General features: G+C 34.5%; 1 protein-coding gene across 2 annotated transcripts in view; it reads left to right on the plus strand.

Moving 5' to 3' along the window:
- Positions 1–23,636, plus strand: part of CACNA2D1 (calcium voltage-gated channel auxiliary subunit alpha2delta 1) — a 372,848-nt gene that overhangs the window by 207,837 nt on the left and 141,375 nt on the right. For both annotated transcript variants that reach the window (XM_030446297.1, XM_030446305.1), the window contains exons 5-6: positions 1,699–1,743; positions 18,213–18,342. In XM_030446297.1, the coding sequence (XP_030302157.1) occupies positions 1,699–1,743; positions 18,213–18,342 (175 nt within the window). The remainder of the gene's footprint in view (positions 1–1,698; positions 1,744–18,212; positions 18,343–23,636) is intronic.

Raw genomic sequence — 23,636 nt, forward strand, 5'->3', positions numbered from 1 at the left:
TAAACAGATCGTCTTCTGAAACACAAGTGCTAACATTTCCAGCTAGTACCACCCAGAGTTGGATCCTTCACAGTTCTAAATATTGTCAGCCAAAGAATCAAATGGCTTTTTGGACAAATCAGATTATTTACATAGCATTTATTTTGCACACAACAATGTAAAAAGTACAGAGGATCTAAAGGAAATAAATATTTTGTCTCCTCCAACTTACTTGACGGCTTCCACAGGCTTCACATGCTCTTCTCTTTAGAGCAATCAAGTAAGAAGGGAATAAACAATCAGCTTTGATATTTAGCACTGAAAGGATTTTTTTCCTTTGCCTGTAACACACTGAGGTCTGGCTTAATTACTGGATACTGATACAAACCCAACTGACCTGCAGATAGAACAGTGCCTGGACGGATAAGTGCGTTTTGAGGGAATAGGAAAGAGAATGAGTTGATGCTAATAGCTTTTACCTTGAAAGTCACTTAGGTCATCTGGAATATATTTCATGTTTGGATCTGAAAGGCTACAAAGGGAAACGAATGATGTCATTATTTATGAAGTGAGAAAAATTATGGTTTGTAAAGATGAACTGCATTTTCCTTTAGCCCATGTCATTACCCTTTTTTAGTGTGAGTAATAATTGTCTTGTGCTTACCTCCTTGAAATATGATTAAGGAAAGCATTCCTTTCTAATGATACTTCTATAAGAAAAAAACCTTTTTGTGGTCAAATTCTTATTTAAGTACTTAAGTCTACATGTGTTATCATAAATCAAAATAGAAAATAAAAATTAAAGCTATTTTTTGGAGGTTAACAGCAATCACCTACTTAAAGCAAGGTCTGGACATGAAGAAATGTAACTTCTCCATTTTTTAATTTATTAAAATCTGTAATAAAAGTTAAGAAAATACTGTGTACATATATCTCATACAGAAATGCATGTTATGATTGCTTACTCAAAGAAAGTATAGGTCACATTACAGCTATTTCTAATGGAAAATGAATACAGTGAACCTCAATCTTTAAAGCTTTTAAAGGGTTCAGAAATATTTCAAAACAAACCAGTGTTCTGTAGGAAACACCCCAGTTTTCAAACTACTGTAGACATTACACTGAATGAAGCTTCTTACTGATGTGTAATGGCAACCTGTCATCTACTCTGTCATTGCTTTCCCTGGATTACATAGTGCAGCGTTTCCACAGAGCTGCCAGGATCCACTCCACACTACAACAGCCAGCCTCTCCTGTGATGTTGTTTCCCAGACTTTATTTTCAACGAAAAAAGCAATTACCATGTTTGCAACAAATATTTAACCCACTTAGCAATGCCCATGCATCACTGGATCTATTGCTACTCTCTATCCTGGTACACACATCACCTAATTGCACAATGAAGGAGCCATGTGCCTGCTAAGTAGCGTTTACAAGCTCTGGATTTTGTCCAATGTGGTCTTTATTTTTTATTTTTCTAGCTTTTTTTTTTTTTGAGGGACTTATGTAGCTTACCAGGGAAAAAGTATGACATGAATGATGTTAAACATGGGCATGGGAAACGTCACATGAAACAGCAAGAAAGCAAAAATCGAATTCTATTATATTTTGAAGGGAATACACAACAAAATGTTATTTTTAAATGTATTTTATTAAAAATAATTGCTAGTAAACTTTATTCTCTGCTTTTAAACTAACAATTTTTTTTTTCTCTTACAGAATAATGATATAATCTATTACAATGCAAAAGATGATCAGAATGATGTAAGTAATATGTTGGTGTGTTTTTTGCATTATTTTTAATCGCAGAAAATTAAGGGATTGAAAATATTAATTAAACTCTAAGACTAGCACTTAAATATTTTGCAGAAGCAAGAATCCATGAAACTTAGAAATTTATTCACAAGTTTCCTCAATAGCCATGTTCTAATTCTCCAAGTCTGTCTTTTCTCACACAGACCGTGTCGCTGATCATTCAGGGAATATGGTAGAAGGAAAAAGATCTTGACGTAATTCACTCTTAGAAACATAATAAAATAATTATTATAAGACTGTAGAATCAAAATTACAAATGTAAATAATTTACTTAACTCTGAAGGAACCATTTTCTGTTCTTCTTTTCCAAACCCTTTTTATCTCAGTCTTTCTTCTTTCTAAGAAATTTTTTACTTGAAGGAAAAGCAGACTTAAAATGTTACAGAATGACTACTTCCATGGACTTTTTGGTCACTCATCTAACTCTAATCACCCTTGGGGAAATTAAAAATCTAGCTTTAGACAAAATGTATGGTATTTCAATTACTGGTTCTACTAAAACTCTTACTTAAAGTGGTATTAAGTTTCCTATCTGTCTTTAACTATTAGAAATCTTAATGTCTTCTGGGGATGGGAAAAGTTATCCTCACCTTAACTTGAGATAGTGCCATTTCTTGTCTTCATTATAGAATTAATCTATAAAACCACATCAAAATATTGTAAAGGTATTAATCAGAATTGCCAGCATGCTTCATTTGCACTTCTTAATCAAGTATTCTTTAGAGATTGATGGCATCACTATCGTAACTGATGCTTTTGCTGTATGGCAATTAAAGAAGGTACATAGATCATGTCAAGCAGAACTACTTGATATTCTTAAGAATATTCTTAGGGCTGTGAGTACTGGAGTTCAGATACAACAAAATCTACTGTTATGAGTTTTAAAATCATAATGTTTAAGTAAAATATATTAAAAGTAACCTGTGTTTGAAAGACTGGGTTTGAAGGTGCTAATGACTTCTGGAAACAGAAATAAAAGTTTAAACATTGGATTTTGAATCTGAATGTACCACATAGGATAGATTATGGAGTGAAGTAAGACTGCTGTCTGTGTACTTCTACAGCATGAATCCTAATCTGCTAGGCAAGACAGGAGAGGAAATACTGTTCCAGAGTTTACTCTCATTTTCTTTTACTTTCCTCAGGAATTATTTTCCCCTAGGAAGTAAACAGTAAACCAAAAAACAAACAAACAAATAAACAAACAAACAAAACCAACCTAAAAAACCCACAGAAAACCCCAAAAGCAAACACACAAACAAAGAAAAACAAAAAAACAAACCCTGCAACAGCAACAACAAAAACCCCCCAGATAAACAAAAGGAATTCCTGTAGGTGTCCTGTTTGTATTTCTATTCATGTCTTTTTGAACTATTGGGATGAAGGCTATAATAACCTTTATCACCAAGTGAAGAATTATTCATTTTGAGTCTGAGCAAAACTGTCAAGAAACAAATAACACTGTCACATGTTGCTAGCAACACAGTGCGATACCAAACCCAACAGCAGTTTAAGTTACATTGGGAAGTCTTGAATCATGATGAAAAATTTTAAGTCCTAGGAATTTCAGCTTGGTGAACATAAATACTTTGCAGATCTGTACTCTGTGGTCTCTATAAAATACAAAAATATAGCATTGAGACTGTGGTTCTGACTTGCCAGGATGTTTATAGAGTTATATGTGTTGTAATGACTATTTTTCTTTCCTTCATAACATTCCTCAAGTCTAAATATTAAAGAAAAAGAAGGAAAGGCAAAGTTTTGTTTTGCTTTACTTTTTATCTATTTACTTCTAAGTTCAGACAAAAATGTGAAGGGAAAAGAGACCAGGAAAGTACAATATTTAGAAGCTCTGTTTGTTCAAGAGCATGTGCTTTCTGTAAGTCATGTAAGCTTTTTTTTTCTCTAGCTAATCAGAATAAATGTTGTGATGAAGGAGATACTGGTACAAAGTTCCTCATGCGTTCAAATTTCACTATTAAAAGAGGCCAAACTCAGATATCACATGCACCAGTACTTGTTGGTTCAGCATTTCTTCTAAGGGCTGGATTTCTTCCTCTTCGATAGTTGAATTCTGTTTCTTGATGTTTAGTAAATATGAACACTTGATAATGATGCTATTATATAATGAAGCATTATCCTTCTTGATCTGTAGCATCAGTTGTAATTCTTATAAAATTAATCTTATCAATGCTATAGAAATAGAGCAATGTTTTAGAAATGTAACTTGCCCATGTAGATTTGATTCCCTTTAAAAGGCCCAGTATTCCAGGAACCACTAACTTTCACATTTTAAAAAAAGGCTCTTCCATTCATCTTGAGTTTTTCACTGTTATATTTCTTAATGCAAATATTTATTTAAAAATTTAAAATTTTCCTTCATCATTGAAGCTGAATCTGATCAGATAAGTGCATATTAGGAGTAGATTAGAATTTGTATTCTAAGTGTAGCATTTTGTTAGGTATAGAAAGTTGTGAGAGATGTACTGATGACATACATTTCATCAAGGTGATAAGAATCAGCTAAGTACCTTTTGGTAAATCATTTTGGAAGTGTGAATATAGGTGTATTTGAGCATGCACTGTCATTGCAATCAATAATCTGATTTAAAAGAAGAACGACATGGTCAGCGATCTAATACGGAATTTTTGCTAAGAAAACCTGCAGCCAAGCCTAATAATACATGGAAACATCACAGACTCATCTTCCTCATTCCTGCCTGAAAAACTGCTGGAGATCCACTTCCATGTCCTTTGTCAGTATTTATGAAATGGCTGAGTCAACTTAGGTGGCATCTTCTTTTACAGAAAGAGATTTTAGTAGACTAATTTCTGAAGCACTGTCTAATGAAATTGCTTTTGCCATTCCTTCTTTGTCTTCCCTAACAAGTTCTTCCTTTTTCCTCTTCACTTGTGAGCCTTCATTTAATCACAGGATATGATATGACAGGGGTTTTTTTTTGTTTTTTTAGTGCACGTGAGAATAAGTAGTATTGGAAATTTATTTATTGTTAGATATCTAAGCTAATCTCTGTAGATAGCTCTGGAGAGCTGTTCAGTGTCTAAGGTCAGCTGAAGTACTTCTAGATACGTATTTCTCACTGTTGACTAGGTTCCTCTAAAGGACTCTTAAATCCCAGCTTTTAGATGTTGAAGAATTACAGGAAATTAATGACACAGATTCTGTCTGCCGCTCCATGTTTATCTCCACTCATCTTTCTAAAATTACAGCTTTATCAGAAGAAAAAGTTGCCAGCTTAAATTTTGTGTATTTTTTCTGGTTTATTTTAATATGCTGCAACAGAGTTTGCTTTCCTTCCTCCTGTTTATGTACCACATCCAGGAGATCCTTCTTTCTCATTTTTCATCTGCTCTGTCAATGGGCATTTTCGAATCTAATAACTGTGTTTGCTTGGACATAAGAAAATAAATAAATAAAAGCATGTGGAGAGCAATCATTCTTTGCCCTTTGGATTTCTCTGTTTCTCAGATAAAACAATCAGTTTCTAAGCCCTTAGTCCATCAATCAGTAATATAGCTTTTGTACTCTTTATCCTACAACAGCAATTGTATTCTACTTGCTTATTTCCTCCACAGCACTGTGCTGTGTGAACACTTCATGATAATTAATGAGTTTAATCCTCACAACAAGGTAGGAGGTATTATATTCACATTTTTCATATCTCATAGGAAGATAATGATTGAACTTGTAATTTAATACATGTCTCTTAGGTTTTTCATTCAGTGTCCTATTCCCTAGAACCCTTTCAGTTTGATATATTGCAGTCTTTTTCATGCCCTGTAATTTGCAAGTGTCAACTGCTTGTGTTGTGTTGAGTCTTCAGGCACTGGAATGGCCTGCCCAGGACAGTGGTGCAGTCACCATCCCTGGAGGCATTTACAAGGTATTGGGAGTTGGTCCTTAAGGACATGGTTGAGTAGTTGACTGTGGTGTTAGTCAAAGGTTGGACTGGATGATCTTGGATGTCTCTTCCAACCTAAACATGCTGTGATTCTGTGAGTCATTCGGCAGTTCTTTTATTGGGCAACAGAATGATGCTACTACATTAAGATGCCCTTCCCCATAACGTTTAATACTGCTTTCCCTGTTTTCTCTTCTTGTTCCTCTCTAAGGCCACCACCACCACCCTTATTCATCATATTTTCTTCACTGTTCCATTCTTTCCTCCTTATTTGCACTGATTTTCCATTGTATTACTAGTGATTATACATCTTCATCCTTCTAAATCTTATTTTTCTGTTTCCATGTGTTCAGGTAATACACCTCTCCACTAAGCACTGAAATGCTCCACTGCTTATTTTTTATTCTTTCTTGATTCCTTTCTTTATGTTTCTTGCATTTCCTCTTTGCATCCTGCTCTTTTTCTAAGGAGAGCGATTTCTTGTCAGGATTTTATGAACTCCTTCCTGTTCAAACTGTAACAGCCTAAGGAAAAGAAGAATGAAATCATTTAGTGACTTAATTGAAAGGGCTAAACGTTACAAATAAACAAATGATTCTTTAACGTGAAACCATCCACACCTCATTGGAAATCTGCAGCTCTTCTGCAGGTCTGACTCATTAGTCTTTAATTGGGAGCAGCTGATTGCATCTCCTGGCATGAGCTGTGCCCCTACTTAGCACAAGTGATTTCTTAGACTGCAGTTGTGACTTAACAGAACAGTACTTGTATGGTTAGTGATAATGTACTAAGTGGAAGTAGTACTTTTAATTTTATTATTTATTCTATTGCATTTTACTAAATTACCATGAAGCTTCTAGAATTATGAGTGCCTTTGAGGAGTAAGTACCTACAAAAATGTGAACTCACTCTGTGATTCTGTTACTGTCTTATTTTAGAATAATATCTGAAATATTAATGCTGACAAATGCAACACTACTAATCCTTTTAAAAAAATATATCATCAAGTTGAATACTATTGTAAAGCTAAGAAAGGATGATTAGGTGTGAATGTAAACATAATTTCAGAAAAATTCTGAGTCCTTAAAGGGGGAAGATGGCACCAGCTGGACAATGGGTCTGAAGTCAGGGCAGGGCAGATAAGGAACTCCAAGGATTAAATCTCAAAGGTTAAAGGCATAAAGGGATGTTAAAGAGACTGTAAGGATGATGGCAGTTTTCTGCAAGTCCGTTAGTTGCCATTTGCCACACTGAAATGTGAGACTGTTAGGACATCCCCTGACAGTACAGAAAAAGCTGCAAGGGGATTGCTTTAACCTGTTACATATCATCCATCAGGGATGGATTTCCTCTGGTTTTGGAGGGTTGTTTTAAACATTAGTCTGAAGGCCAATGGCATCCTGGGTGCATTAGAAGGGGGTGGCTGGTAGGTCAAGAGAGGTTCTCTTCCCCCTGTACTCTGCCCTGGTGAGGCCACATCTTTAGAACTTTCACTTTTGTCTGCATATGTAAGAGATCTATATCAGTGCTTTGACTGTTTCAGGATACTAGCAGGCATATAATACAATCAATATCCTACCAGCTGGTTTTACCAGAGGGGAATTTTAAAGTATCCTTTTCTTCCTGATCTGAAGCTACAATTTGTTTCCACTTTTCATAGACAGTGAAGAATAGGCACTCCCAGTGCCAAATTAGTCTCAAATATTTCAAGATAAACATAACTGCTAGGCACAGGTATCTATGTAGAACTGATGTGTTGTGTTTTGTTTTTTTTAATCTTCTCTCTGTCCTTTACTCCTTCAGTTCTTAAAACCCAAAAAAGTTAAAATGCATCATAAAAAAGTTTCCCCAGCTATTCTCATCTGTGACGAATAAGTGAGCAAAACATGTTTGATGCAGATTTGAAAGTTTATTTAGGTACTTTGAGAATAAATTTTTTGTACACCTCCATTCTGAAGAAGGAACAAGTAGTTCTGCACTTAGAGCATGTCCCTTCAGAGATTTATGTGATTGTTACTATTCTTCATGTGTGTAAAGTTGCATCTGTTTTAAAATCAATTTTCTTTTCCTTTTGAATCTAGTAGGGTTTTTCAGCAGGGCAAGGTATTACAGGTATCTGGATTAAAGGTTTTGCATACCTGGTTCTTATATTTTCTGTTCAATGTTGAATATCCTGATGATATGCAGTTAAATTAGGCGTGTGAAAGTTTAACTGTAAAATACCATTTAGCACTTGTTTTAAATTTCTTTAAGAATCAGGATACTGATACAGGCTTATGACTAATTTTCTAAGTAGCCTGAAATATCACCTGGGAAAGTTAGCTGATGTTTGATGGAGAGATTTTTAATATAAAACATTTGACAAGCTGGGCTACAGCTGTGCCAGAATTATTCTGATCCATGGTAATGTGATATGGAAGTGTTTGGTTTGGTGTTTTTTGGTTCCTTTTTTTCTTTTCTCATAGTAAGAGTTATTAGCTTATTGACCAATGCCCTATTCCAACCTTTTCTATACATACACAGAGACATTTTGCTAGAATAATTTTCTCTTAGTCTGACCTAAGGTTTATGAAGAATATTTGTGCTAGTGTAAACTACATCTTCAATTATGAAAAATTACCAGATTAGGACTGTTGCTACATCTGTATAAGGAACATATTCAGACTTGGAGAAGTTTCATTAGAATAAGAATTTCTAATCTGTAATTAATGTCATATTTTTCAACTATATTTTCTTTTTATTAAAATATCTTTATTTTATTAACCTCTGTTTTTTTGGTAGTAGCACAAAATACTTGAAATTAATAATTGTCTATACTACATTGAAAATGTTATGAAAGGAAGATGGAAAAATTTGATAGATCTCCACAGATGTCCTAACCTATTTTCATTTTCAGAAAGTACTTTTCTGGTTATTGTAGCCTTGATCTTGTGCTTCTCAAATATACAACACATTCAGAGATGTTGCCTCTTTAAAGTAATTATGTTCTCCAAACCAAGACCATCCTTGGTTTGGTACATATGTTGAAAATAGTCCATTTGAATTAATATATTTGAAAATTAAGAGACACAATAACATTAATCCATATTTTATCCTTTCTTTTTCTGTGTGTAACAAATGAATTGCAATTAGTTGTGTCACTTGCACTGCAGCATGTAACAAAAAAAAAACCAAACGTGTATGCCTCTTGCTGTAGTGAAGTGTTGAAGTGTGTTACAAGATAGCACAAGGTGCCTTTTCTGCAGTCTGTGTGGAGGAGTAAGCAGTAAACCCAGGTTCTTTTGTCTTACATCTGTTGTTCATTCTTGCTCTACAAGAGGAGTTACTGTTTTTGTTGCCAGTAATTTCATGCCTTGACTTCCAGGCATTTTATGAAAATGTATACTCCACAGTGTTCTTGCTGTGCACTTTCCTCTCTTTCATCTAGAGCCCAGCATTTCCATTTCTAACACTGGGATTTGGATGCCATTCTTTGGAAAATGAGCATTGAAACTGACAGTGAAGGCATGATTGACACTGGCTGCTTTAGTACCAGGACTTTTTTGCATTGTTCACTGAGGAATTTGTGCCTTTTACAGAGTACCACTGGGAAACATGTCAGGTCTTTTAATTTCAAGCCATTATATGTAAGCTTGAGTCCATCCCATAAGGATAAAAGACATTCCTCTGAGCTTCCTCGGGAAATGATAATGATCTACTGGCACAAGGAGCAGGGGTTCTTGCCTGCTTTATTTGTCTGTTTTTTCTGGTTTTTGTTTTGTGGATTTTTTTTTTTGGTTGTTTTTTGGGTATTTTTCTGGGGAGAGGGTTTTTTGTTTGTATGGGTTTTATTTCGACTATTCAGGTTAGAAAAATAGGTGTCAGGTTTGTATTCCTTTATGCAGATTCATGTGAGTCTTCTCATTCCCAAATGAATATATATTTGAGGCTGTAATGAAAAATACATGGCAGTGAAATATATGACTGCCCCACAGCTATATCCTACCTGTGAAACAGTTATGAAATAATAATGGTAAAAGTGATAACTGCAGTTGTCAGTGTCCTAAAAAAGATGAGGATGTTCTTAATGTGGAGAATCCTACCTTGAAGGCAAATTTGCACAAAATACCAGTGCTTTAAATTTCCCCATGGAGGCTAAATTTATGCTACACCAAAGATCAGAGTTCACTCCTAAAGCTAGTGATTCATCAGTTTCATGGAAAATTTCTTCCTTCAGGATATTTCCTACTAATATCAAATGCATGAGTGATAATGATTGCACAGAATACAGTGCAAGTGTTTATTGGTAAATAAAAACAACTCCAAAAGCTGAACATGTTATTAGAAGGTTTATAGTATTTGAAATACTGGTTTTTAGTGAGTGGTTTCTTGCCTGATTATAGATAACAGCATTGTACCACTCTTTGACATTCCACTTAGAAATGTGCCAGTCATACTGTGATTTTTTTTAAGTGGTACAAAATAAAATGAATGATTGAATCTAATGTTTTTCATGTAGTTGATTGAAGGAAGAAGTAGGCTTTGGAAGTTGCATGTCAGATTAAGAAAACTGGAATGAAGCACTTAGAATATTTTAATAAGATTTACTATTAAGTCTATAGATAGCTGAATCACCAGATGTTATGTTTGCAGATTCAGCAGTTTAAAAAAAAAAAAAGACAACATGCTTATAGGTGTGCCCTCTGGTTATACTGATCTACTGCTTATTCATATCTCAGATTTAAAAAAGGAGCAAATGAACCTTTCATTAGAAGTATAGCTGAGATGAGGTAAATAATATAATTACAAAATCCTAACAAATAGTTTATATATGAGACGAGAAATACTCTGAAATCCCTTTTCTGGAAACTATATGCAATTATTAGTAGCTGTTGGGAGATTAATAAAAAAAAATTGCTTTTGGCAGATACTGCCTTTCTTGGACACAATTTCAGAGAAGTTTATGATTCCAGTTATATCCCCAAAGAGGAAATAGTCTATGCTTTGCAATGTTTGGGGATTTTCAGGGAGTTCTCTATAGTTTAGGTTTTCTGAGATACAGTTCCTTGCCTGTTCTGCCCTGCCCCTTGCCCCTACAAATGACAGTGTATCTGAACTGGCCAATATCATCAATAAAAGGCTGAATCGCTTCCCCTGCCCTTTCCATTTACTCATTCTCAATGTACTCTGTCCATTTGGAGAATAGATGAAAAAAATAATGGACTGAAGAGGACAACAATATCTAATATAAAGCATTTCATTTGTAGGTGTTTGTAAGTGGATAATCAGTCTGTTCTATGAAGTGTAAGGCTTTCTTAGTGTATCCAGGGTTGTTTTTTTCCTGCAGTACTCTTCATTAGCATCTCTACTTTCCAGTATTTTCACATTGTTTAGACCCTAGAAGCTTTTGAACTGGGCTTCAGCTGACCTTTTACACAGGTCTTTTATTTTGCTGAGGCTTTTAAATTTTAGTTTTTTTCAACATCTAAGAAGTTGACCTGTTTCTTTCTTTTTTATTTTTTTATTTGTTGTTGTTGTCCTCTGTGTTTTATTTTGGTTTTGCTGATATTTGTCTTTTCTTTTAACATTGTTTTGGTTTTTTTGCCTATGATGTGCTTCTTTAGAAGGGTAGAATATCCTTCTAAAATTTAACTGTGACTGCTATTCTTTTAATTTTGTATAGTTCTGGCTTTCACCATACCAGTGTTTTTGAAAGCCATATAAATAGTCTTATGTAGTTTTTAAGTTTACTTATAATAGATGATATTTAGGCTACTGTTTGGAAAATCTTTGATCCAAAGGAAACTCAGAGGTCTGTGCATGGTTTAGTATTACCTGCCACTTCTGCCTCCCTAGATAAAGCTGGAATTTAGTTAATGAAAATCTACATTATATTTATGTGAGCATTAATTAGTGACTGATGTTTTATAGTGTTAACTCAGAGAATCACAGGAAAAAAAGAGTAGGAAGGCTTCTGGAGGTCATGTATTTCAACCTCCTCTCAAAGAAAGGCTTTACTGTTATTAATGTTGTAGACAAAGAATAAGGTACAAATTAAAAAGGAAGAGCAGTAACCAATTGGTTTGGTGCAAGATGTAAAAAATCTGGACCTAACCAGTATGATTGAAGAACGTGCCATGCTGCAAAGCATGGCAAGGACAACAGCATCAAATCAAATTAATTAAATGTTCACATTCAGTGGATATTATACCTAATTCCCAAAGAAGCGTTATCGTGATTTAGCAGTTCTTATTCCCCAGGGATATGATCTTTAATCAGATGTGGGGACGGTAAAAGGTAGGCAGTGTAATTTATTCTAATAAAAGTAAAGCAGGCTCTAGTTTAAAATGTAATTGGATGATATATGAAAACCCTGAATTATTCAGAGTTCATTTTGGTTTTGAAGTAGATGACCAAGTGTTCTGTGGTACTCTGGTTAACACTGGCTATTTTTATTTGGTCTTTTTACAAATGTTTGAGTACTTTAGTGGGATGTGACTACAGAAATTTGAAGAAGGATGTGAATTTTAAAGAATTTTTTTTTCTTCAGTAATTCCCTTGGCTTTCTGAACTGCTCATAACAAATCAATTACAGTAAGGTGTGCTTTTACTCTAGTATAGCCACATATTCCTAGTGTTCACTAAGGGCATCATCTTATGCAGTCAAGACACTATCAAAAGTCAGAGATTAATTAGGTACTTCTGTTTAATTTATGGTATTTTGAGGGCAGGTAGGAAAATCTCTCTTAGTGAACATCCTGGTCCTAAATTCCTATGTTTTCCCAGGCCATCACCCCATGTAGGAGAGAAGCAAGTTGAGAGTTTCAGATGAGGTTGCACATCATGAATCCTGAACTTCCAACCAAGATGTATGACCCAGGAGGGATATGCAGTTTTTGAGTGAACTTTCAAGGATGGAAGGGGTAGAATTAGCAAAATGAAATATCAGCTGGGGTTTGCATTGCTGAGGGATGTAAATTGCTACAAGTACTTCTTTAAGTGCATTGATATCAAAAGGAAAGCTAAGGAAGCTTCTCAGTGGGGTAGGGATCTTGTAGCTGAAGACATAATAAGGATGAGGTCCTTGGTGCTGCCTTTGCCTGTCTGCCAAGTGACTTAGTGGGTGAGAGACTATTCCTGCAACAAAGGGAGATAGGTTTAGGGGCTACTGAAGCATATCAGATATCCATCAGATAGGATGGATCCAAGAGTGCTGATTTGATTGAGGCAGCTCTCCACCACTCTTGAAACACTACGAGGACTGGGAAAATTTGCTGATGACGTAGGGGGTGGCTAACAAGTGTAACACTTATCTTTAGGAAGATAAATGTCTTACATGTCTTATTAGGTATTTAAAATATGTTTCATTTTACCTGACATTGTAGTTAAAGATAAAACAGGAAAGGACAGAAATTAATATGTGCATACCGATGTTACTACAGACTTTATTCAGCTTTGTTGTGAAGATCAGCTGTATTCTATAATAATGAGAAAAGAACTTAAATTTCAATTCTTAAGGGCCAAATAAGTGTTTTTAAATTAATTTAATACATTAGAAGCATATAGAAACACTAAGAGTGTTGAAAACAACCCATGTAAATTTTAAATGGTGATTGAGCATGAAACACTGAGAGCTGCAAATATTAGTTCCCTACACTGAAGCTACCCTGATCATATGACACATAATATGTTTATATATATTCTTATGTTTATATACACCATATTCACATATATAAACATCAGATCAGAAAGAATACCTACAGAGGAGCTCACTCTACCTGAATTTTAGCTGCTATATACATTTCCTTTTATTCTGATAGTGAACAATTGACACATTAAATTGACACTTTATTTATTAGAACAAAAAAAAAAAAAGAAAAAAAAAAGAAAAAAAAGCTTAAAATGGATTTTATCTGCTTCACAAGAGAGGGAGAAACTGGTCTGGAGATTCATTGCAGAGAAATGAGTGAGTTGTTTAGCTGACTGTCAAGGGTAGGTAACAATGTAATTCAATAAGTGAAGGCCAGGTTTGAATAGACAGAAAATTAATCTGCAGCTACTATCCCCTGTGGGATTTTCTTGTACCAGTATTGATTGCATTTCAGCTCCTGTCTTGAGAGAGAAATTGGTTAAAGTCAGATATTAATTATATTCACATGCTGGATTACTTTCCTTCAAAATATGTTTTTTGCTTCTTTCATGAAAACAAAGTAAATAGGTACTGAAACTGTAGCAACCGGTGCCAGGATCTGTCAGGCTTCTGTCAGAAATACCAGGCTAAAATAATGAGTAACATTGAATTTTTCTGTTGTAATCTCTCCTTATCTTTCTTTCTTTCTTTTTTTTCTAATTTATCATAGAATCATATCATAGAATATTTTGGTTTGTAGGGACACATCCCACTAGACAGGGGGCAGGGGGATGCAGCTTGGGCTGCTTGTTCCAGCATCTCACTGTCCTCACAGAAAAAAGCTTTTTCTCAATGTCTAATCTAAATCTCCCATCTTCAAGTTTTGAACTGTTGCCCTTTGTAAATAGGACATAACCCATGTAAAAAGCCCTAACCCTGCTTTCTTGTAGGCTCCCTTCAGCTATAGGAAAACTGCTATAAGCAGAGCCTCCTCTTCTCCAGACTGAACAGCCCCAACTTTCTCAGCCTGTCTTCATAGGTTCTCCAATCCTCTAATCTTTTTAGTGGCTCTCCTCTGGACACATTGCAGGAGCTCTATGTCCTTACACTGGGGACTGCAGAACTGGACGCAGTACTCCAGGTGGGATCTCACAAGAGCAGAGTAGAGGGGGAGAATCATGTCCCTTGGCTGGCTGGCTGTGCTTCTTTTGATGTAGCCCAAGACCCAGTTGGCTTTCTGAGCTGCAAGCACACATTGACAGCTGAAGTTAAGATCCTGGTCCACTGTCACCTTCAAGTCCTTTTCCTCAGAGCTGCCTTCAGTCCTTCTCCTCCTAACCTGTATTTGTGCATGGGATTGCCTTGGCCCAGGTGCAGAACCTTGTACTTCTCCTTGTTGAGCCTCATACATTTTGCATGAGCCCACTTTTCGAGCTTGTCAAGGCTGAGATTATATAATTTGGATACTATATAAATTAATATTTAGAGATTAGATAATTTAGATAGAGATTACTTGAAATTTGTATGTTTTTTACTTTATAGAAGGATATATTACAAACATTGCATGTGTAAGGCCTGGCACAGTATAAGTCTCATTGGTCAGGAGGTCATTGCTCAAGAGTGCAGCACTAATTTTCCTGAAATGCTTCTGATACTTGCGTGTTGTGTGAAGGACTAGTTTAGGCATGTTTAGATTTTACAGCAAATGTATTCCTATGTGAAGGAAATTACAGAATTTATAAAGGATTTTGTCCTTTAGTGTCTCTGGGTTTTGAAGAGCAGATTCATTCATTGTTTCAATGCCAGAAGAGTAAATCACAAAATACTCTAAAAAAAAGTCAGCAAATGAGAAGCAAAAGCTTTTAGGTAGTTCTGATAGATCCACTGCCCTCCATCAGGGCCACAGGGGTAGATACAAAATGCAGTTCAGCTGGAGGAGTTGAATTAATTAAATTGAGAAAAACAAAGTTGAAGAGGTTTTTGATTCAGTGTTTTGGGTTTGGTATGATGGATGATTGGTAGCAAGAACAACAGATCCAGTCTTTATCATAGTCACATAGTGGGGGGAGAAGGCTGTGCATGTGCACTCATACTGTTAGAAATGTAGGAAATAGGTCTTTTGTTTGAATATTTAAGCATTCAGGCAGATTATTTAAATGCTTTTTGTTTCAGCAAAATTTAATTAAATTTTTACTGTAGACTTGAAGCTCCTTCCATAGCACATGAGTGACAGTAGAGGCTGAAAGGTAGTACTGTTACTTGGAATGAAATTGAATTATCAAACAGAAGAAACCTGATAATACTATGTTCAGATGCTAGACAAATTTAGATCAAAAATATAAATATTCTGTAGTATGAAAACTTATGTTTAAGACCTGCCAGGATAGACCTTACATTTTACCCTCTTTCTCTTTTGTCATATACTCTGCCTCCCAAATATTCATTGTGGAAAATCAGAATTTCATAGGATCATAGAATTCTCATGGTTGGAAGGGACCTTTAAGATCATTTAGTTCCAGCCCCCTTGCCATGCCAGGGACAAGAAGAGTCTTCTTAGTTGGAAGACATCATTTTATACCCACTCATTCAGATGTTCTGTTGTAATAATGTGGCTTGATGGTCCCCAGTTCTTTTCTGAAGTGTTCTCTGCATCATCACAGAACATTGGTCATGGGTACTAATTTCAGAAATAACAGTGTTATATTTTTTTTATAAATCAAATAGCTTTCAGGCATGAGAGAAATTTTCTCACATGTATGACTGATTGAGATTACATTTGCAGTGTTACTCAAACTCATTACTGTGAGTACAAAAACTTTTTGAGAACATAGTAAAATTATGTCCTGCTTTTCTAATCCACTTTCCAAAACTAAAATATTCCTGTCTTAGAAGTGTCTAAATGCACAAATATGAGATTCAGATGTCCTCTGGCAACCTTCATAGCAAAGGTAATTTTATTCACTAGTTGTATTATTGAAAATAATACCAAATATATGAAAATTAAAGGTAACATCTGGTTGTTTAATGGAAAATAATTGTTTCTGGATAATTTACATGTTCTGTCAATTTAAATTATTTAATACCCTGATATACCTGGACTTCACCTAGTAATAGGTTTGATCAAATTAAAAAAAAAGATCATCCCTTGCTTTGATTATTAAAAGTTGTTCTTTCCCTTTTATCTCATCCACCAGAGGGGAGTCAAGTACTAAGTAATCAGTTTAACTTCTTAAGTTATAAGAGATGTAATATCTGAACTACATAAAAGTAATCAAAATTAGCACCCACCTTCTTTTCTGCCAGAATTTTAATAGGCTTGTATTGAGAAAGTCATCTCACCTGATTCTAGACATTTGTTCTGCTGACTTGTACATCTAGGCACCTTGCCCTAAAGCTATCTTTATAGTCAGTGGAAAGAAGGTGGCATTCTAAGGCATGATTCATGTTATGGGAAAATATGTCTAATTAAGATGAGCTGAATTGCACTCTAAAAATTCCCATTCCTCCTCATTGACTATGAAGGCAGCCTGGGGTGAGGAGCTGAGCACAGCAATATTGTTGAAAACAGTGGATGTCCCTGTACAGCTGAGTTCTGCCTTTGTGTTTCCAAAGGAAACAACCTCCTTGAAACCCATCTGAGACTTCTGCTTACTTGAGGCAACATTTAAACCTACACTTTGTATAACATTTGTCCAAAACCCTGTGATGGAACAGATAAGGAAACATATGCAATTTAGTTAGATTACTTTGTGCATAAGTTAAAATTCAGCTATCTATAATTTGTCTGTACTATAGGGGATAATAGGCACAAGGGTAGTGTATAAAGAATAGCCTCAGCACACACATGGCTGAGCTGACCAGACAGGTGCTTCTTTGTCAGCTTTATTTTTCAAGCATGACACATTTTCAAAAACTGATGACTCTGTAGTATTAAAAATATCCTTATAATTGCCAGCAATTGCTGGCCTGAGTAATCATTCAGTATCACAGCTGATTCATTATTGATTTCAGGCAGTCTGCTCATGCCATGGGGGTCTCCTTTTGCAGTTGTAGCTGAGGCAAGTGAAGACATTGCAACCTCCCCTTCGGTGTGCATCATCTTCTTGGTTTCCACACTTCATGCAGTTTTTGTAGCTGAGCAAGAAAAAGCCTCTGCTTATCAAAATCTTTAGAAGTTGGCATAAATGACTGCTTGAACTGGAAGGAATAAAGAAGCCAAGGTGCAGACAAGTGGGAAAGGATAGGAATTCAAGGCAGGCAGTTGTTGCTGAGCCCCTGAGCTTTTGGGAAGCTTTCTACCCAGTCAATTATAGTCAGGAGAGTACATGGGATTTCACCAAGGCTTTCTATTAAAATAAACTAGTGAATAAAACCTGTGTCAATAAGGAGTTCTAAGACGGCTCAATTTCCTTTATGTATCTTAATGTACACCCCTGTTTCTCAAAATACTAATTACAAAATGTCTTATAGTGTTATTATTGTAAGATTTTATTAAGGTTTTACTATATTATGTACAGAAAGAAAAAATATATATACAGTATTTATATCTTATTCAGTACAAATTCTTACATGTAATAAAAGGTGAAATATGTACTTTGAGTTACAGGTATAAAAATTCCATGTTCTTATGAACTTTAGGTGTGTAAGGTGTTAAGCTCACACTTTTCTTTTGCAGCATCTCCTTTCACTAACTTGCATTTTATAACTCATATTTCAAAATAACTTATACCTGGAGTAAATAAGTGTATTTATACACAAATGCAAAATGTTAGATCTGAAAGAAAGGCTATGAGTCTGTTACATAAAAACAGGCAAATCTGAATGGAAAATTTCTTAGCATGCTTTGTAATATTTTGCCCTTTACATGTCTTTCTTTATTTAAAAAGCCTGAAAAGAATGACACTGAATCTGGCAGCCAGAGAATCAGACCAGTATTTGAAGAAGATCCTGTTTTCCGACGGCAAACGTCTTACCAACATGCAGCAGTCCACATACCAACAGATATTTATGAAGGCTGTAAGTAGCATGTTAACAAAGTTATTTTATTTTAATATTAAGTATTTTACATCCCATACTTAAAAACAAATAGCCTCCAAACACAATTTTCATCACAATTTTTAATGACAGATTTTCTGATATTATTTTTTGCACGCAATATGTGATATATTAGACTTATGATTAATTTCATGAATTAGTAGAAGCCATAGTTAAAATGATCCATTACGTCAGAAATGGAACTGAAGATGGAACATAACACATATTCTAATTTTCTTATCCATTTTATCTCTATGCTGTGTTCCTATTTAATACAAACAGCTCTTCTTTACATGATTTTGGCACCCTGCAAAGATGAGTGCTGAAGACATTTTTTGAGTATCCAAACACCATATTCAGTATAATATAGAGGTAAATAACATGCTGTGCGAGATGGTAGTACTTAGATTACTTGCATTGCGTTTCCAGAATTTCAGTAACAGACTTTAGGAAAAAAATTAAATGAATTCTTCTTGAACTATGTAAAAAAAAAAAACCCAAAACAAACAAAACAAAACAAACGAAGAAAAAAATCAACATATACAGCTGTATTTCAAAATTGAGTTTTTAAGTTATCTTATTCATCCAATAAAGTTATCTTTTACAATAAAAGAAATTTCAGCATTCAATATAGCTGCATATTTTTTAAAACAGGAAGAATAAATGAAATAGTATCTATATTTTTAGGGTTTTAGTTTTTTATTTAGGGCCCTAATTTCAAGTATGCAGTCTTTCTCTTTCAAAAATCTCATTAAAAGAAATACACCCGAATTTGACCTGAACTCTTTAAAATTCATGGTCACGATTGCTTGCAACTTATGTAAAAGACAGGGATGAAATTGGAAATGTGAGTATGATGGGGGAATGTTCATGCTAACTCATATTCTTACATGGTATTCTTTACTAACAGAACTAGATGATCATTCTGAGATTCTGCCTTTATTAATCTGTAAAGTTCACCTTAATTGTAGGGAAGAGGCAGGCCATTTTCTTTGCTGTTTTTGAAGAATGTAAAGATGCATTAAAGAATGTAAAAATGCCTTAAAAACTTACCTCTGATCATTAATATATTTGCAAACGCCATGTAAACTATGATATAAGATTGTCACCATCATACTGTGTGAAAATGTTTTCTTGTTCTGGTGAATTTAACATTTCAGGCTTATGTCCCTTAAAAAAACTTGTTAGGTGATGTGACTGTGCAGCTCCATTAGCCTAAAAATGAAGAATCTATAGCTCCCATAGGAAAGGTACAACTTCACCACTTAATAAGACAATAATAACAGATAGAAATGTACATTTTTTTGAGACATGCAACAAATATAGTTCATGAGAAATTCTTGATTTTTTGGTGTAGAAGCCTAGAAAATTACATGGAAGACTGTAATTTTGTGTCAGTAAAATCTACTTGTTGGGCAGTTCTGTAATTTTTGGTTACGTATTGTGTTTTCAGAGATGTCAGCCTGAGAATACCTAAGAAACACAGATTTCACATCAGTAAAAACAGAAAAAAACCCCAGCTTTATTTTAGGGTAACAAATTAATGTGTCATCTGAAACACAGTGAGCAGTTGGAATGTTGTTCACCAATAAGTTTCCAAAGCTGGAGTTTCATTTTCTTCTACAAGCAATATTATCCACAAGTAGTTTTTAAAACACTAAAAAAGAGTGATAACATATCTTGAATATGTTTGTAATTTTTCTTCTCATTCACATGAGCTAAACTGTCATTTCTTAATGGAGGCTTCAGTGACCGCTAAAGTAGGAAACAGTGCTGCGCTTGAAAATAGCTTGCAATGAATTTGCAATTCCTTGTCTACATGACAGTCTGCTGGTAAACATTTACAAAACAGATATTACAACAAATCCTTCTGAGAAACAGCAAATGAGATGCAGTTTGCAACTTTTATTTCTTTGAAGCCAATTTTTTTTTTTGGACTGAATTACACCCTGGAAAGCAGATTTCATTTTTTCACCCCTTATCATGAAGGTTTTTTTGGGTGCCAAGAGAATTGTTGGATCTCACAGAATAAATTTCAATCACTAGGTATTTGACTTTTATACTATTCTTTATGATTGAACTTAACTTCTGTTGTCTCTTAAAGTATCAGGTTGTTGTGTCCAGGGGAGAGGGACAATTACAGTTAGAACCACATGGGTTCCTGAATCTGAATGTTCACTTGGATTTGTTGATCATGCTTTGTCATTCTATCTGTTTTTGTGTGTGAAGAAACATGTTACTCATAAGAAGTCTCTCATATTTGCTAAGTCTTCTCTTTTCCAAACAGCATTTATTAGTTATTATATTTAAAACAGAAATCAAGTGTGGAATTTCTGCTATGTGAAATTCTGAATATGTGGATCCATCCTCCATTTAGCCTTCTGAAACTGGAAAATTTATTCTCCAATCAATAACTCTCTAAAGGCATGTCAGCTATTTAAACCTGACAAACTAGTATGTGCTATAAAACATTCTTCAGCTTGCTGCATATACAATGATTTGCTTATGTTGAAATACAGTGATGCACTATTTGTGAAGTAGTCTCTTTTCTTTCACCACAGAAATACGTTGAAGTCATTACAAAATAGACATTTTTTAGATCCAAATTATTATTTTATTGTTTATTTGACTGAGGAAAAATTATTTTTGTTTTCTCTCCTCTGTATGTGGTGCCAAAACCTTAGCAGAGCTAGGGAAAAATCTAAGGAGTTAATTTATTTGCCTGTTTCTGAGGATTACATTCCCACTACAAGAGAGGCAGTCACAATAAAATAGACCCAAATCAGGCTTTTAATTCAGTATTTTTCAAGAGTTCCATTTAGGTTTTGAAATAGTCAGTGTGCTGCTGAAAACACAACCCTCAGGTCATCTTTCTGCCACCTGCACTGGCGGTGCATGAGTTACCTATTGGGAAACTGTCTGGAAGAAAAACATGTGAGCAATCCTGACTATTTAGCTTTAGCTAGAGTAAGCTAAGGGCCTTGAGACCCAGTTGCAAGGTTACTGAAAGATGAGCTATGGGAAAAAAATAAGGGAGCTGGCAGCAGAAAAGAAGAATAACAGGATAATGATGTAGCCAGCAGAAGTTCTGTGAGAACAGGATTTGTGGCCAAGTTATAGCCACCTGCAAGATATCATTATATAAACAAGGGCTCTATATAAAGCAAGTGTGAATTGTTAATAAACGACTTCACTTCAACCATATTGGTGACTACGTGTTGTCCTTAATCCTCCACGGATTTTCTACAGTTACCCACCTTTTACTACTAACAGAAATTTTATTTCTAAGCCTCCTTTAAAACTCTACCCTGCCTGACCCTAAGCAGAATATGTGAAATGCAGGCAAGGAAAAAGAAGAAATCCTCAGCATAAGGCATGTGAGGTTAATCTGCCTAGTGGGATACCAACTAGTCCATGTCACCTTTACTGCTTGAGCTGCATTGTGTACCATCTGCTACAGTGGTTGCTCTAGATTTAAGTCTGTACTGGTGTTAGAGTTTTCAGAAAGCTGTTAGGCAAAACACAAACAAGAACTGGGATTTTTTTGTATGTGGTTATTCCTGCTTTCCTTCAACCAGAAATTGTTTCCATGTGTCATGACTTGATTAGCAGTGAAGATTTGATGTGTCAGGTTGACAGCACTGCATCTTGAACATGACATCACTTTGAATATGTTTGGACAGCTACCAGAAAGGAAAGAAAAAAAGGTTTCTCCTGCTCAGAACACATTAAAATAGTAATGAATAGTTACAATTAATTGGTGGTTCTTACAGATTAATAATAAAAAAAATATGCATACTATTTGTTTGTATCTCATTTTGTTGGGATGGAAGTCTTTAAAATCTTCTAAGATCTAGATTAGTTCCTCATAGTTCTGGATCTAGATTTGTTCTTCATAGTGAGTTTGGTAGTGGACATCAATTTGACCTTTGTAATAGTGCATAGTGTTGATAAAGTATTTTGACATAACTGTTCCTAGTACTGGAGGTCAATCAAAACTTTTAGGAATAATAAAAAATTCTGGTTTAATACTACAATGACTTTCATCTTGAGATGAAAGAGAAGAAAATATTATATCATTTAATGGTATTTTTGTACTGTTAAAAAAGTTCAGCAAATCTTGGTTATCTCAGACTATGAACTTGAAAATAAGAAATATTCTTTAGGAAGAAATTTAATTTAAGAAATTCAATTTAAGAATTTAATTTATTTTAATATAATAATTAATATATATTAATATGTTTATATATTGATATTAATTTAATAATTTTAAGGACTTAATTAAGAAATTAAATTTCTTAATTTAAGAAATTTAAGTTTCTTCTTTGGGAAGAAACTACTAAAAACCTTTTTTTTTTGCTAAAAACCTGGCTATTCAGAACTACTTTTCTCATTATTTCTTCTAAAGGATAAATGAATAGTATCTGAGATTGAAAAATGATTGTTTCAAGTCTGTGTGTGTGTTCACACCTTTAAATTTGGAAACATAAGTTGGTTTCTATCATTAGTACACCTCATGCAGATAACATGACAGTACTCTTTGTTCTAATTATTTAATATTTTCAATTATTTTATTCCACCAGTTATTTGAAAAAACACTGACTGAGTTAGTGAACCTTTAAGCGCTTTTTCAGCATGAGTGTTTTAAATACCAAATGCTATGGCTTGAGGTAAGTATAAAGCAAATGTTAGTTGCAGCTAAGTTCCTAAGTACTGCCTGGTTGGTTCAATATTAAACCTGAAAGGAAAATACCAATGCAGAAGCTTAAGCAAAGAACTTTAGAGTCAGTATTGCTTTTTTTGTTCTGACAATTATTATTTCCTTTTTTTTTTTTTTTTTCCCCTGCCCAAGTAACTTACTAAAGCTCTCTGAATGAAAGCAAAAAGGAATAGCTATTGATGATAAAGCTTGTTTCTGTCAGAATGCAGAAGGACAAGCAACATAAACAGTACTCTCCATCATAAGGAGGTACTTGTATTTTGGTACTGGGATTATATTACTTTTAATGGATGGATGGTCTAGCATATTTTCCTGACATCATATTTCCCCGACTTATGTCTTAAATTATCAAAATTTAAGATGTTAGGTTATGATAAACTCCTGATAACCAGTGTTAATTTATTCTTCCTTGAATGACTAAATTTGTTAGGTAGATGCTATTTTGAATGTAGTAGTTGTAGTAAGGAACTATCAGTATAGATTTAAAGCAATCTGTCTGATAAGGGTGCACAAAAAAAGTGTTATAATACTCTAATATAATATTATATTCTGAAGT

The sequence above is a fragment of the Calypte anna genome, chromosome 1, assembly GCF_003957555.1.
Source record: "Calypte anna isolate BGI_N300 chromosome 1, bCalAnn1_v1.p, whole genome shotgun sequence".
In the NCBI taxonomy this organism is placed as follows: Eukaryota; Metazoa; Chordata; class Aves; order Apodiformes; family Trochilidae; genus Calypte; species Calypte anna.